We start from the raw sequence: 15,522 nt of genomic DNA, 5'->3' as shown, positions 1-15,522 counted from the left end.
AAACATTACAGATAGAGGAAAGTCCAATTTTTCCCTAGTTCCAGCTGCCTATTTCCAGAAGTGCACATGCAGGCACACACACAAATATAAATAAACAAAATGGCATCAAAAGAACTCTTCTCTTACATCAAGATTTAAGCTGCCTCCCTTCACTTGGTTAACTTGAGAAAACATCTGAGCAAAAATACGGCCTTATGACATGTCCTGGATATAAAAAGGGCATGTTACATTCCAAAATCGAAAGCTTTTCTGAGCGAAATACCACTGTGACCTCACAAGACAAATACTCCAGTGATTGTCAGATGCAGGTGATTATAGAATGAGTCACAGAAAGAAAATGTCTCTGGAGTAAGTACAGCTAGAGTCATCTATATATATACATTGACATAGTCTGAGGTCAAACAGTGAGTAATCAATTTCTGAAGTGGTATGTGAGTTTTCAGCTGTGGGACTGTTGCTGAATGCAATAGGAGTCATGTCGGTAAAATCCTATCAATGTTTCACAGAAGGAAAATCCCTGCTAAGATGTACTTTTTTGTGCCTTAAAGTGCTTGTGAAAATTGTTGGATTGGCATGCTTCACATTCAGTGAATGCCTTTGTCCAGAGACCCAGATCTGGAAGAAGACCGTAAGTCTCACACTACAAAACCTCTTCAGTTCTGCATTTGGCATTACAGGATAGTCCATATGACGTGTTCATTCTTCCCTGCCTCTTTCTGCTGAGGCTGATAACAGAAACATATATTACTGTCAGCTCTGGGGTGCAGTGGGATATTTCCACATAGGTTATCTAATAGACACTGCACAAGAACAATTTTCCGGCACTATTTTATTTCACTCCACAAACCAGGAGCTCAGAAATGAAAAGCCCTTTCAACAGTTGACACGCTCCTGATTTACCCAGCTAACCTGAGCTAGTCTACAAAGAATATATAGCCAGAGCAGTCACAACGGATTGTATAAATGCACTGGAGCTGGCTTTCACGTAGGTAGTTTGAGGGCTGCTACCGATGTAGTCATGGCAGGCTGGAATTCACTGGAGGCCATTAACCTCAGGCATTATAGCTTGTGCTGAGCTCTGTATCATCTCGGTGTGGTGCAGAGCACCTCTGAGCAAATTACTCGAAAGCTAAAACTCAGATATTTCTACACAAGCCTCAGTCACACTTGTGACTGAGTGCAGCCAGTCCCAGAGCTAAAACCTTCCATGTGTGAATGAGTCTGTGGAAATAAATCTAAAAAACAGTGAATCAGGAATCTTACATCCAGAGACTTCCCATTGGAACTAGAAGCCTATAGAGCAAAGTTACTTAGTACTTATGTCAACTTTGAAAATATTCAAATAAATGTGTCAATTCTTCATATGTCCATTAAACTATTTTTTTTTCTCTGAGCTCTCTACTCTTCTTTCAAATATTTCCATTCCAAGTCATGACAAGCACCCCACTGCAAGACATCTCTTTCTGAAGTCTTCCTTCTTCCAATGCGATAGAGCAATGGGTAGTATTTGGGGAAATTGAATTGTTTGCTTTTCTTATGACACCTACTTCTTTTCTTATCGCAAAACAGTGCTTACTGAAGTGAGCAAATGGAAAGGCAGAGGCTCTCGGCCTGACTGGGAGCAGGTAGCAGATATGTTCCTTGCACCTGATTCTGAGAAACTGCTCAGTTGCTTTGCATTAATGAAGACAGATCTCTTTGCTGCAGGTTGGCATGTGAACTGCATAATGTGTGCAGAGGCCTGGGACACTCCTGAATGTGGTTAAATAAAAGATGATATTACAACTCTAGTCATGAAATCTGCACTCCGGCATAAGGTCAGTCAAACTCCTCCTGAGTAATAATATTTTTAATAAAGTTTTACAAAGTCAATGTAGCCAACTCATCTAAGAGACCACATGGAACCACAAGGTAAAAAATGTTCACTGAGAAGAGAAGGCAGGAGGGAAGATCTACTTAATGAAAAAAAAATATTAATAATAATATCGAAATGTTGTCAACCGGTCTAGGATTCTATTTTCAATCAGAATTAACTGCTTCATTCTGCACAGCATACTCACCTCAAAACATTTGTTTTTTTAAAAAAAAGGTACTTTGTTCCTTTCTCTCTAAATATTTCTTATTTTGTTCCTTCTCTGTGATTTTGATCTTGTGCTGCAGAAATTAATGGAAGCTCAGTTACAAGAGTCAATAGGTACAGTCTCAAATACAGGGCTTGGTCAATACCTCTCTCTGTGGCCACAGAGAGGTCTCAGAATTGATTTTAGTTCCTTTTTTTTGTTCCTCTGAGCTTGGACATTCACTTTATTTCACAATTCTGCCAGCTTTTCCTTTAATTTCTCCATAATGTTCCTTGCTTTACTGTCAGAAGGCATATGCAGGACTTGAAGAAAAAGAGCAGTTTGGGCGACTAACATTACTGATCAGACATTGATTTATGGCTGCTAGGGAATTATACACCAAATGGTACATGGGACACAGGTGAACAATGGTATGTAGAGAAATGAGATGGCTCATGCATAGGGACAAATGACAACAGAAATGGTTAGGAGCTGGTACGCAATCTGCAACTGGTCAGAGACACACAGACCCATATACTCACCACATCTAGCACTAATAAAACAAAATTTTCCTTCTATTTTCAAACCTTTCAGCTATTTGGAACTTCCCATTTTTTACCTCCTTATAGTTCAACTCATTTCCATACAATCTGTGCAGAATATTACTTTGAAATGAATTCCTCCCTCCTGACTCAGCTTCAATGCTCCCATCAGCTGATCTGTTGCATGTTTAGTTCAGTCTCCTATCCCCTCCTCTTCACACATCCCCTCTCCTTTTGGGAATCTCTTATGTGATCTCTCACATCCTGAATACCGAAAAAGATCTGTGTTTTAACTCCAACACATCCTTAAGGCACTTCCTGGGTGTCTTTCACCAGCAATTTTTTCAGTCATCTGTTCTTCCTATGTATAACATGGCTGGAATAATGGGAGAGGGAATGAGAACTCTTCACCAGCCTAGAAAATAAGCATCTTATAAACTGACTGGGTTGCTGGCTTACTTTTTTATCAATAACAAACCACCTGTTGTAAGGAAATTATCAGCTCTTTGATGCAGGATGCTCACTACCTTGCTGAGAGGAGCATCACAGGGCTTTCACATAGGCTCAGAGCTCTGCTGACATAAAGCATGTTGCAGGGTCAGGGCTTATGGTCTTTTTCTGGCTTCTACCACCAGTAGTCATGCTGAGTAGGAGTATTCTACAAAGTCATCCAAATGAGACTATATCCACACTGAGGAGCTTATTGGCCTGAATTGAATCTGTCCCTAATTATTTATAACTTTGATAAGTCAAAGTTTTTATTTTATTAGGAAAAAAAAGAGTTAAAATCTGTTTTTAACAGATTGTGTGTGCTTTACTCCACACAAAACACACCTCAGAAGTGTGACAAAACCAAAATTCTCAGAGGTATGGAGTCAAAGAGCTGCAAAATTATTCTCAGGAGTATAGAGCCAAAAAGCTGCAAAATCCTCCCAGATAATTATTTTTAAGATGGCTCTTATAACCAGACCGACCAAAGGCTTTTAACACCTGAGACTGCTCCATCTGATGGGATATCACTGCCTGGAAAGGAAAATTGCTGCAGTCTGAAACCCTTATGTGGAGTGGCCACATCTGCATTTTAGTTTGGCATGGGGGAGAGTATGTGCATGTGTTTATGCATAGGCAATAGGCTACTTTCACATCTGGTAAAAACAAAGTTTTTACATATGCTTCTGGTTTGGTCCCGTGCATGTAACCTGCATGCATCTCTTCAACAACTGCTTTAAATTGCAGTGTGAGAGTTTATAGCAGCATTCCAGCCAAAGTGTTACTGTTATTTTATTTATTATTTAGGACTAATGCTTTATTAAATATAGTAAACAGCACAAGAAGAAAGAGTAGTCCTGATAAGACAGTTCTATAGCCTAAGACGAAGACATAAAGAGAGCACGCATTGGGAATGTAGTCATTAGAGGCAGCCTAACATAATGAGTATCGATCTGGTAAATTTTATTCCTAGGTTTTCCCTGACTAACTATGCTGGTTTAAGGAAAGCACTTAGCCTCTTCTCATCTGTATTTCCCCAAGTACAAAGGCGAGGGAGATAACACATAGATGTGGTCCCAGGATGGAGGAAGAATGAGTTTGTTCATGCCGTGTGTATCAATTGACTATCAGTTACTATTATTTAAAGGAACGTGCCCACAATTCATCTAGTCGATGTGCCCAGTTGCTTCCATGCAGTCCTGGGCTTTAGAGACATAGAAACACACAGGTAGGGGTTATTAGCTTTCAGAGGAGAGCATCATACCACTACTGTGTTTCCCTGGAGAGCCAGCTGTTTGCTATAGCCAAAAAAATCTCAGCCCCATGACAGATAGAAGCAGTTGCAGTGTCTGACGCTTTGGAGCGTAACACCCAGGCCCTTGTGGAGGAACCTTAAGGGCCTCGTACAGTCCATGGGCAGAGCATGATGCTTCAGCACAGTGGGTCACCATTTGCAGAGAGCAAATAATTTGCAATAGGCTCTTTGGGGGCCTTCCTGAAACCCTGCTTCTCAGCAAGGTTGAAGTACCTCACTCAGGAGCCACAGCTCAGAGCATTTTCCACCAAGTCAACACACACAACCTTCCTTTGAAAAAGCATTCAAGAATTTCCTTCTTTCCTTCTAAAACACAGCCAGCTTTGCAGTCCATAACAAAATGTCAAGAGATTTCATGCAGAAAGATTCCTTTCTAGGATGTTCTATGCCTGCCTCAGATTGAAGGGTCCTAGGCTACAAGGCTGTGGGTATCTTGGGAACTGGGGTGGGAAATCTCTCACTGTCTCCTATTCAGGGGGGGATAGGATTCATCCTAAAGTGCAGCTATCATCACTTTTAAAAATATTTAATAGGTGTGGATAGCCTACTGAACCCAGCAAGTTGTGGGAGAGAGAGAAAGTGCACTCACACACAATTGTATCTTAGTGGTCCAGGCAATTATCAGGAAGAGTGAGAGAAGTGCTGGCTTCCAATCCCTGTCCTTACAACTTTTTCTGTAACAGTTATATCAGTTGCCCCTAAGTCACTGGCTAGTCACTTCTGTGCATCACATTAAAATGGTCAAGAGTAAAGGCTCTCCCCTTTCAGACAAGCAGCTACATCACAAGGTTGAAAAGCCATGTTGCCCTTATATTTTCTCCCTGGCTTAGTGAAATTTGAATTCTTTGCTGCAAAATGGGCCACTCAGAATCATTTATAGTCCTTTGGATCAGATACTGAATGTTTTAAGCTGGGGGGAAACTGGACCCAAAACCTATATACTGTAGAGGAAGGCAGGCCACCCAGACACTGTTTTGTGTTGGTGTTTGGTTTTTTTAAGTGACCACAGATCCACCCTGAGAGGAATCCCTTTCCTGTGGAATGTAAGGCAGGCTCTGAGATACCTGGTCCCTACAGGGAGCTGGAGGTGGAGCAGTGCCTCATCAGAGGATTTGGCTAAGGAGTAAGGTGGGTGCTAAGCAAGGCAGCCTGGGGCAGTTCTGGGCACACTCAGGAGCAGAACTGAGAGAATCTGAGGAGCTTTAAAATAAAACAGTAATGCACTGCCAGCTTTACACAGCAGGTGGATGGGGGATTTCCAGGGGGTTTTGTTTGTTTGTTTGAGGACTTATATTCTGTCTAAGTCCTGTTTTAAAAGCTTCCTTCTTTTATTGGCTCATGAAGCCTTTATGCTTCCACTTTTCCCAGCTGCTGACATATAGCTGAGGCATAAGGAGTAATCAATGTGTCTTCATGCCCTTGCAATACCTGAGGACTGCTGGTAGCTGGCACAGTTCAGATAAACCACTAGGCTGCTCTGATTTATCCCTTACAAGTAACTGAATGCTTGGTGAAAGGCCCTTCTCTCTCATGAACTACACTGCTCAGATCTTGCATGCTTTCCAGAATCACAGCCTTTATATTTCTGTAAATTTTGAATTTTAACCATGGATTTGGTGTTTATGACATTGGCAGGTCACTATTTATGCCAGACATTGTGTAACCTTTACCTTAGAGCTGTGTCAGACCCTGTACCACTCCGTCTGCATCATTTTGGGGGCTTTTCTCTGCAGGCTGTTAAAATCACTCATTTGTGTGAAAGATCGTGAAATGCGTATTTGGAAGCTGAACCATCAAACATACATTTTCTGATGACTTAATCAGAGATTTATATTCACATTTCCAGAGGGGAAAAAAAAGGTGATGAGTCTATCTAAAAAACCTGCACATTTCTGCTTTATGTATACATATTCCTAGTTGCTATATCACCGCATGTAATAGATTTGCAGTTTGTAAATGTGCATATTTATAGTAAATTAAGTGTACATGTTTTTATATATTCTATATTTAAATTGCATGTTTTCTAAGACAGCCAAAACCCAACAAGATGCTTAATGAGTGACCCTAAGGCATTGGCTTCAACTGTATAGAAAATTTAAATCTAAACATGACACTGGATGTAATGAAAACAATACAATTAAATTAGAAAACGATCAGAACAATAGTGTCTCCTGCTTTGATATCGAAGATCTTTGGCTCTGCTTTGACATTTGTTTTTCATAAATTCCCTTGGCAGTTTATGCAGCAGCAGACCAACATTCCATGACAACTGCCAAATCCATTGATATCTCTTAATTAAATCACTAGTTCTGAATAAAGGCAACACACCAATATGATATGAATCACTGTGGCTAACCTTCTAAGTATAAAAGAAGACCAGGGACAGATCCTCCGCTTGGATGCCACGCAACACTGGTTGGCTTGTGCTTACACTGCTGCAAGCTTGCAGCCTTTCTGACTTGCTTTGGAGGGAGCTGGCTGCAGGAAGCTCAGAAAGAGATACAGGGAATGAGCAAACAGCTAAGCAGCGTAGATAATCAGGGGAGCTGCTTGAGCTTGCTGTCTGGCCCCATTTGTCTGGAAGCCTAGACATAACTTAACTGTCCATGCAACTCCCTCAGCCTACTCATGTTCTGGAAAAGAACCTGAAATCAAAGAAAGATGGGCAGAAGGACAAGTTCCATAGCCGTCTTTACCAGCAAATTTAAAAGAAACACAATTTAAAGGATCCTTGTGTAATTGCGGTAAAAAGGTTTCTGCATGAAAACGTGCATACCTAGGGCAGGGGTTGAACGTAATTTCCTTAGCTACATTTTTGTAGCTGAAGAAAAATGAAACAAAACCAAACAAACCCAAGGTAAGGATCCTCGTGCAGCATCTAACTGTGTAGTGAGATGTGGGTACACAGCTTCATCTGAAAGCAGCGTAAAGTTGTAGATGTGTTTCAAGGCAGAAAATAAACGAGAAGCATACCACTCTAATAATGCATACTTGCACACCTCAAGCAAGCTATATTTAGGGAGTGCAATGGCCTGGCCACATCCAAAAACTGGCCACATAGCCTCCCTCCTCCTACAATGAACCTTCAGCCCATGCCCTACAATGGGAATGCACTGGTAGCGTGCACTTCCTTACTACATGCTGTCATGCCTGAATGGGATTTGAGTCTCCATTGGCCATGGCTCTTTGAGGCTCAAACTGTGTGGAAAATAGCCCAGTACAGGGTACTCACTGCATCTGACTTCATGGCCAGTAGCTGTTAGCAACTGAAGTCTGGCTTTGGGAAGGTTGTTAGCTGCTGGAGGACAAATCACTGCAGCCTCGCAGCCTTTCTTAGGTATGCTTTTCAACTTTTATATGTATTTACAGGTTGTTTATCCAACAGGTATTTATTGTGAAGTGTCATGTCTAGATTAAGGTCAACTTCTGCAGACAGTGCCTCTTCTTAACATGTACATAGAAGCTGCCTTTATTTATTAAGCCTGATGCCATTAATTTCACCCTTGAATGTCATTCAGTGGTTTCCATTCATGCTTTTTAAAACATTTCATTACTGGCCAACTCAGGGACCCAATAAGTAAGCAATGGGCTTGAACATATGGGAAAAAATGACCCTTGCTGCCATGGCATAAGCCATTTCCTATAACAGTTGTCAAGCTAATTTTCAGTAAATTACTTAGTCTATGTGTTTATTATTCAGATATAAACCCACTGACTCAGCATGAAAATGAAATTACACCACTGTAATCACAGACTAATCTTTTACAACTATAGTCACTACACCCCCAAACCGCATCCCTCTAACAAGACTTCTCTGAGTTCAGAAACAGCGGCTTTTGAACAAGTTAATTACACTGCATTGCACCATCCGGTGCACATTAATGGGCACTGTTGCTGCACGCCTCCATGTAACTCCATAAAAATCAGAATATTCTTTAGCAAATAATGACTTAATGGGAAAGAATGCACTTAAAACATAGAATGAAATTCAATACAAAAGAAAATCACTATCATCTTCATTGTAAATGTTTTCCATACCAAAAGATAACATGCTTTTGGAGCTCTTGGTGACAAAACTCCCCTTCTCTCCACCCAGTGCATGACAGCTGGTCTACTACTTAAAGTATTTGGCATAAAGGACATAGTAGTGCCTATAGTTAAATAGTTTTCTCTATCTGATCATTTCTAGCTTATGTTTAGATTTTAAGTGGTTTTAGAAGATGAAGGTGTTAAAAAGTGGGAACAATTTAGTAATCTCTGAAGGTCAACACCTGCTAAGAAATTTTAAATTCAAGCTGATTTTCCATTAGCCCCACGTCTCATGTTGTGATTAAGTTGTAGATTGATTCCTTGTATCATGGCATTGCACACAGTGCTCTTGAGGGCATCTGAGCTGAATATACACTAGTCTAAGATACCACTTCACCATCCCTGGTTTCTACCAGTGAGAAAGCACTTTCTTGGCCAGTTTTATAACAGAGGTGCCCTACGCAGCTATTTCTGGTTTTGTTGAGGAAAGCAAAGTGAGCAGTGGAGAAAGTAAAAGACATCACTCTGATTTGTTGTTGTTGGTTTTTACCATTAAAAAATATAACATTAATATTAATCAGGCAAAAAGTACATCATGCAGGTTTCACTTTTTATTATTTTACAGAAACCATGCTCAACTGATGTTATAACTGAAGAAGAAACAGCAAGTCAACTCATAGGACCACGAGCGTATGTTTGTTGTCAACAGAAAGACTCTCAAGGACTTCAACTAGTATTAGATTGCGGTCTTCATATTTACATTTAAAAGTATTCCCCTCTGTGTCCTTATACAAATTATTAGCCTATTCAAATTCAATAAAAGATAAGTGTAAGATGAAAAAGTATGCATTAAGTATCTGACAGACAGTGATTAAAGAAAGGCAATTTTGAGAGCTGTCACTCTGGCACTTCTCTCTGGCTGTTCATCAAGGGGACAGTCCCTCCCAGTGCCTGGTCATTTTGTATCTGATCACTTGGTGTGTCAAGAAGAACCAGAAATCTGCTCCTCTGCTTTCAAATGATTGTATAAGACAAAGATACAAAAAAGAAAGGATCTTTCAGTATACAGTACTGCTGTAAAAAAAAAACCCACAACCCAAAAACCTGTTGTTGATGTCTAAAAATTTATATATTCACCTGTTGCTCTCCCACTATCTTCCTGAATTTTCTAATTCACAAGAGCAACTTGAAGTAACTAATGATGAAATGCTTTACCTGGATAAAATACCTTGTTGCAGTAAATGGCATTTTCCTCTGTCTTTAGAACGTGGAGCCTTTATTCCACAAATCAGTCAAATAGCTGCTGTTTTCCAGTAATTCAGACTAGTCATAAAAGTGTATTTAATTATTGTATAATCAGTGGTATAAGATAAATAGGTTCTACTCAGTTGCCTTTCCATGAAATCAGACTTTTCTGACATTTTAAAATGTCTACGGTAGACTAGGAGAAACCTATGCAACTGGTCTAAAGCGGAAAAAGCTAGACAAATGCATGAGTAGTGGCACAACCACCTTGATCCACAACATCCTTGTGAAACACAGGAAAGAAATATTAACCCCAGACTACATGCAAAGCCAGATAGTAGATCCCTAGTTTAAACCATTGTTCCTGCAGACCTCTTTTATGCTTAAAAGTTCTTGCCTTAAAATACAAAAAGTGTTATAAATTAGGCAATCATTCAATATTTCATATATCCATCCATTTATATGATTTAGGATATCAGTATTGTACAATAGCCCATATCCCCAAAAAGATCTCAAACAGATTAATGAATGTTAGAAGCCGAAACAATTTGTATTGTGGTCACAATAAAGACTCAGTACAAAAAATATCTTTATAATACTTAATTCCATGCAAGATAAATTTATTTTTACCTCTTTGCAGCTGTACTTCTTATTCTTTAAAAGGAAAAAATAGGCAATATAGAACAATAAGTATTTTCAATTTTTTAAAAAAGTTAACAAGACGGGCAACTAGAACATGGGTGTGCATCATATTGACTAATAAAAATGGTTATCAGCTGACAAGGTTTTGACTGGTGATGTGAAGTTCAAAACTGCATGACTTAACTCTCTAGTTCTGAACTCTGAGATACAAAATACCCTTCAAAGAAACATAGCAAGGAACAAGAAAACCTTTCAAACCCCTCACCAGAAGACTGAGAGCTCTGGGAGAGCTCAGAGATGTGAAGTTATGAAAAAATGCTGAAGATCTGTTTATCAGTTCAAACTGCTGCAAAGTACCATCCTGCTCTGGAGAGTGACAATAAAAAAATGAAAATCAAAAATAAGAAATGGCAGGTACTTTGCCATTAAGGGTTCATAGGTGTCATCAGGCAGCAGCTTCACTTTGGGAACACAAACAAACCATGGGACTTGGAGGGGAGCAGTGTCTGTTAAACAGCTCAGCATGCACCATAAAACGTCATGCACACCATACCTGCTCCACCCGCTTGAACGTGTGGAGAGCAAAGCTGTGAATCTGTCTTCTCCTGTGTTTTTCATTAAATGGTTTTAGACACTGGGGAGCAATAAAGAGCTGTCTTTAAGTTGTCCTATGTACAGGGACTGCCACTATTCCTGGTTTTATCTGAGCTACAAGAAGTCTTCTTTTGGTGTCCCTCCCATATAAAGGGCAGGAATAAGTTCTTAATGATTGCTACCTTGCTCAGTTCAGGCAGTTTCTGCCTTCATTTACATTCTCTACAACTTTGCCGATACTCATGCTAACACACAAAATGGATGCGAGAGCCTAATGTAATATTACTTACTACAAGCTAATGTGGACTCCAGGCACTCAATAAGCACCTTGAAAACTATTCTGAAATTAAAACTTAAGAATTCCCTGACTAGAGTTTTTTTAACTTGTCAGCTTTCAAACCTTTGTATCTGAAAGCCGTACTAGGTTCCTCCTCACTCAGGCACAGGAAGCAGTCAAAACAGGCACATTGTTCCCAATCTTGTAATTTGCACATGTGGTACAGAGAGAAGAAACTGATCTTTGATCTAAACTTAGTTAAACACTTTTCTCATTGATGTGTGAGCTTCTTCTTTCCTACAGTTCATTCACTGGCTAAGAAGGCAAAATGTTTTCCAGTCATTATCAACTTTCACAGCACTGTTAACAAGGCTCAATACAGGAAAACATGCATTTCAGTGACCGAAGGCGATAGATATGAGTGCAAATGTACATTGGCATCAGATTTATTAAGGAAGGAAGCATTTTATCAGTTTTCAAAGTAAAACCACATTCTGAGCTTTAAATTGGCATAGAAGAGCCAGTTTTGACAGAGTTATAGGGCCCTCCAGAAATGTTAAATATTTGCAATGAAAGCTTCTCTCCCAACTCCTTTCATTCAAAACCACAAGACGTTCTGTGCTCACTTCCATAGGGATTTACAGGACTACAGCAAGGAAAACTTGCTGTGAATAGTAATGGTTGCAAAAGAAGCCTCCAGTCCACAGCCTTCTTTATGCTGGAATGGTGGTGGTGACGCTCTACAACTCAGTCCAAATTTTGGAAGAAAAGGAGGGAGTCATGGAAGTGACAAACAGAGTATGGTTTTTATATTTTGTAGCGATCCTGAGAAATTGGTTCTTATCATTCAGTCAACATTCACAGGATAAAATCTGCTGTGTGCATACCTTGAGTCCTATCTCCCTACTTTGGGGAAGAAGGTTTTACTTTCTTCAAGTTGAACAAAAGCATAGATCTTTTCTTCAGACACTGCTATAAAGAAGACAACAGCTCAGCACGGAAGTGTTAAAGATATTGTCTTCATGGCTTAAAAATTTCAGGAACAAGTAATCTCAATTGCTTTTAGTGTGGAACCTGGAATCCTATTTACTATGTGGAATTAGTAAGGTCTTCAGAAGCAACCTCTAACAGCTAAACATTATTGTCATGTGAAAAGAGGGTTTTTAAGCTCTGGACCCTTATTACCTACACTGTTCTCCTAGTCCTCTCCATGGATCAACTGATCTCCATAGCACTATCACACTGGAAAACTGAAGTTATTGAAAAGAGAATCAGAACCCAGAGGTAAAACCCTCAAACCTATAATTTGTCCAAAACATAATCAATTAGTTAATCAGAAGTCTTAAAAAAACTTACCTTTAAAATTTGGTCTGATTCTAGCATCATACCCCGATGTCCTTCCCATCAATTTGTCCAAAAAATCTGAAGGAGACAGGGTCTGTGAGGGGGATTTTCCAGATCTTGAATCATGTTCTTTACAGAAAGTCGTCCTAAATAAATTATTAGCCACCATTAGCTAATATTTAGCTTGTATTGTATTCAAGTCATGGAGAAATTATAGCTTTAAATAAAATTGTCTCAATTCAGTGAATGTAACAATATTTTTATAGAAATAGTCTATTTTTCGTCTGAAAACTTCATTCTAGAAATAAAAATGAGCTTAAGGTAGTATGCATGGACACAATTTGTTATTCAGGAAAAAACTTCAGCTTTAAAAAGAAATTTATTACAGCTTTAAGACTTTAGAAGATTCAATTTACTCTTCATCTTAATGTGTAGAGCAATCTTACAGGGACTTTGATATCCTATTTCATATCATTGCTTTAATTACATGTATGCTGTTAAAACTATATGTTAACACTGGTTTAAGGTGGTCTTAAACTTTCAAACAAGAGCTGACAACACTCACCAAGCAACACTGAAAAATATTGGTTTTGTTAGTGTTGGGAAGGATATAGATGCAAAAAAAAAAAATGTTTTTTACAGATGCTACCCACCAAAGATTTAAATCATGCTAGTGAAAGTCTGGATTCTTCCCCAACATGACAAAAAGGATTCCAGAGTCAGTCACATCTGATCTTAGGGGTTTTTTGCCAATTAACATCGAGTAATAAAATCTATCAGTATTACCACCAGCTGGTATTTATATGCAAGCTCTTGGAACACACCTCTGTTTTCAAGATTTAAGAGCAAACTTCTGGTACCATATCATGCATGCGAAACACTGTGTACATAGCATATTACACACTGCAAGCACATTAAATATTGCAGAGAAAGAGAATTTAGGAGTTCCCCATGGTTGTTCCCTAGGGAAAAAGAAACTAGAATGAAATGGTCGTGTTTGGTGTGTAGAGGCACAGATTTCATCATAAAGGATTATCTTGATTCTTAAATAACCAATTTCATTGTATCTATGTTTCAACATAATCCTTGAACTATATTAAAAGTAATTCTATGACTGTGTCTTCTTAACCACTCTCTGTTTAAATATTTGCCCAAAGGGAATCACTCAGTTTCAGGAGTGTTTCATGGGGTTTTTTTGTGCATCTATACACAAGTATAAACAAATTCAATATACCTGTGAGCATCTGAAATGAGAAGCAAATATCAAATCCTTTATCCCTTTACAAAACCACCAGAATTGTTAAAAGGCAAGGTGATAGTAAATTCTTGTGGTGTAATTCCCCGCATTTTTCCAGGTTCCATTTACAGGGGGTGGTTGCTTCTTTTTGCTTTTGTCAATGACATGGTACCATTACAAAATATCTTTAATTTTTAATACGTAGTAGATGATATTCCCCACTAAAATACTAAAAACTTTCAGTTAAGATAATAAAAAATGGAAAATTAATCCAGTGTGCTTATTTGGGATGTTCCTGTACAAATTACTTCTGTTTTCATTCAGAGCCCACTAGTTATGAGTTGCATTGTGATCCCAGACTTGCAAATACAAACACTATTTCATTCTGTCACTGTATATATACCTCATTGCCCATACAAAACCACTTTATATGTGTATATGTAGACACATAGCAGTGTACAGTATAATAATGAATCTCAGCCAAAATCGTGTTTTGGTTAATAAGACTGACCTGTTTGCTTTGTCCTGCAAAAAGTCAATAGCTGAAGCAAAAGCTCATGAAATGTTAAAAAAAAATTAGGAACAACAATCATATATACTGGTACTTTAAGTGAGCACAATACTGGTCTGATCCAGGGTTTTCCCAAAATCAGAGGACTGCTTCTCAAATTGCAAATAACTACATCCCTGACAAAACTGTCTCAATCGTTTCCAAAGCTTGAAGAGGAGGGAACCAAAGCAACTTCCTAAACAACCTCCGGTGGGAGCAGAGAATTTGCATTTCGGAAGAAAAACTGAAGAAAATGTTTGTAGCTATATTGATACTCAGTGAAAAAAACATGTCCTTGAATCAGAGAAATGGAAAATAAATCACCCAAACTTGAGATTATTATTTTTTGTTTGTTACCAAGCAACGAGTCTCTGAGTGTAAAAGGGATAGCCTATATAGAATGAACATAAAATACTCTCAAATATAGCAAACAAACTAGGTTAATGGGATGTGGTATGTTTATAGTTATGATTTCCCCAACCTTTTGACAAAAATCATCACATAGATTCGTATCACGTACCTGAAGTGGTTTGTCTCTAAGAAAAATGCAAACAAGGTTGTCAAAATTTTCACTAGCTGCCGGTTCATTCCTCCTGCTTTCTGTGATGATTTGGAAAATATCCCAGAAACGATTCCAGAGAGATGCAGGGAAAAAGTAAGCTGGTGCTGCCTAGATTCCCAAATTCAGCAATAATTTAATTTTCTTGACAATCAGGAAGAGAAGGTCTGGATCTCTACAAACTGGGGGTAAAAAAGAAGTGCCAGTCCTTGGAATCATGGTCAGGTCAAGCCTAGGCTCATCTCCAGCAGCCAGCACAAAAGAGACAAAGCCTCAGACCTGGTCGTTCCCCCGCCTCGCTTTTGGGGGGGGGGGGGGGGGGGGAGAAAAAGAAAGAAAGAAAAAAAGGAAAGGAACAGAAGAGGAAACCCAACTACCCGAGGAGCATCACGCAAAAGGGAATAGCGCGGAGAGCAGTTCTGCTGCCGGTATGTTTTATTCCCCTTTCGCTTTGAAAATTAGTATTTATGAACGGTGGCGGGGCTACTGGGTCGGTCTGCTTTTCCCCTCTTTGGGCAGGGAGGCGTCGGCGCTGCCGGGGAGGGAGGGAGGGAGGGATGGAGGGAGGGAGGGAGAGAAATGTTTGCAGCACGTTGCACCAAGCAGAAGCACCTGGGGGCGCGGACCTCCAAGAATCAA

At 39.3% G+C, this 15,522-nt stretch overlaps 1 protein-coding gene across 2 annotated transcripts in view; it reads right to left on the bottom strand.

The window, feature by feature from the left end:
* GLRA2 (glycine receptor, alpha 2) overlaps positions 1-15,189 on the bottom strand; it is a 129,524-nt gene extending 114,335 nt beyond the window's left edge. The window contains exons 1-2 of one of the 2 annotated variants that reach the window (XM_009325458.1): positions 14,845-15,189; positions 12,550-12,683 (exon numbers count right to left, since the gene is read on the bottom strand). In XM_009325458.1, the coding sequence (XP_009323733.1) occupies positions 12,550-12,683; positions 14,845-14,912 (202 nt within the window). In that variant the 5' untranslated portion in view covers positions 14,913-15,189. The remainder of the gene's footprint in view (positions 1-12,549; positions 12,684-14,844) is intronic. The other variant, XM_009325459.1, reaches the window with a different exon arrangement.
* Positions 15,190-15,522: the final 333 nt, after the last annotated feature.

This window comes from Pygoscelis adeliae, unplaced genomic scaffold, assembly GCF_000699105.1.
Source record: "Pygoscelis adeliae isolate BGI_AS28 unplaced genomic scaffold, ASM69910v1 Scaffold386, whole genome shotgun sequence".
NCBI classification, from domain to species: domain Eukaryota; kingdom Metazoa; phylum Chordata; class Aves; order Sphenisciformes; family Spheniscidae; genus Pygoscelis; species Pygoscelis adeliae.
This window is presented reverse-complemented; position numbering and strand designations above follow the sequence as displayed.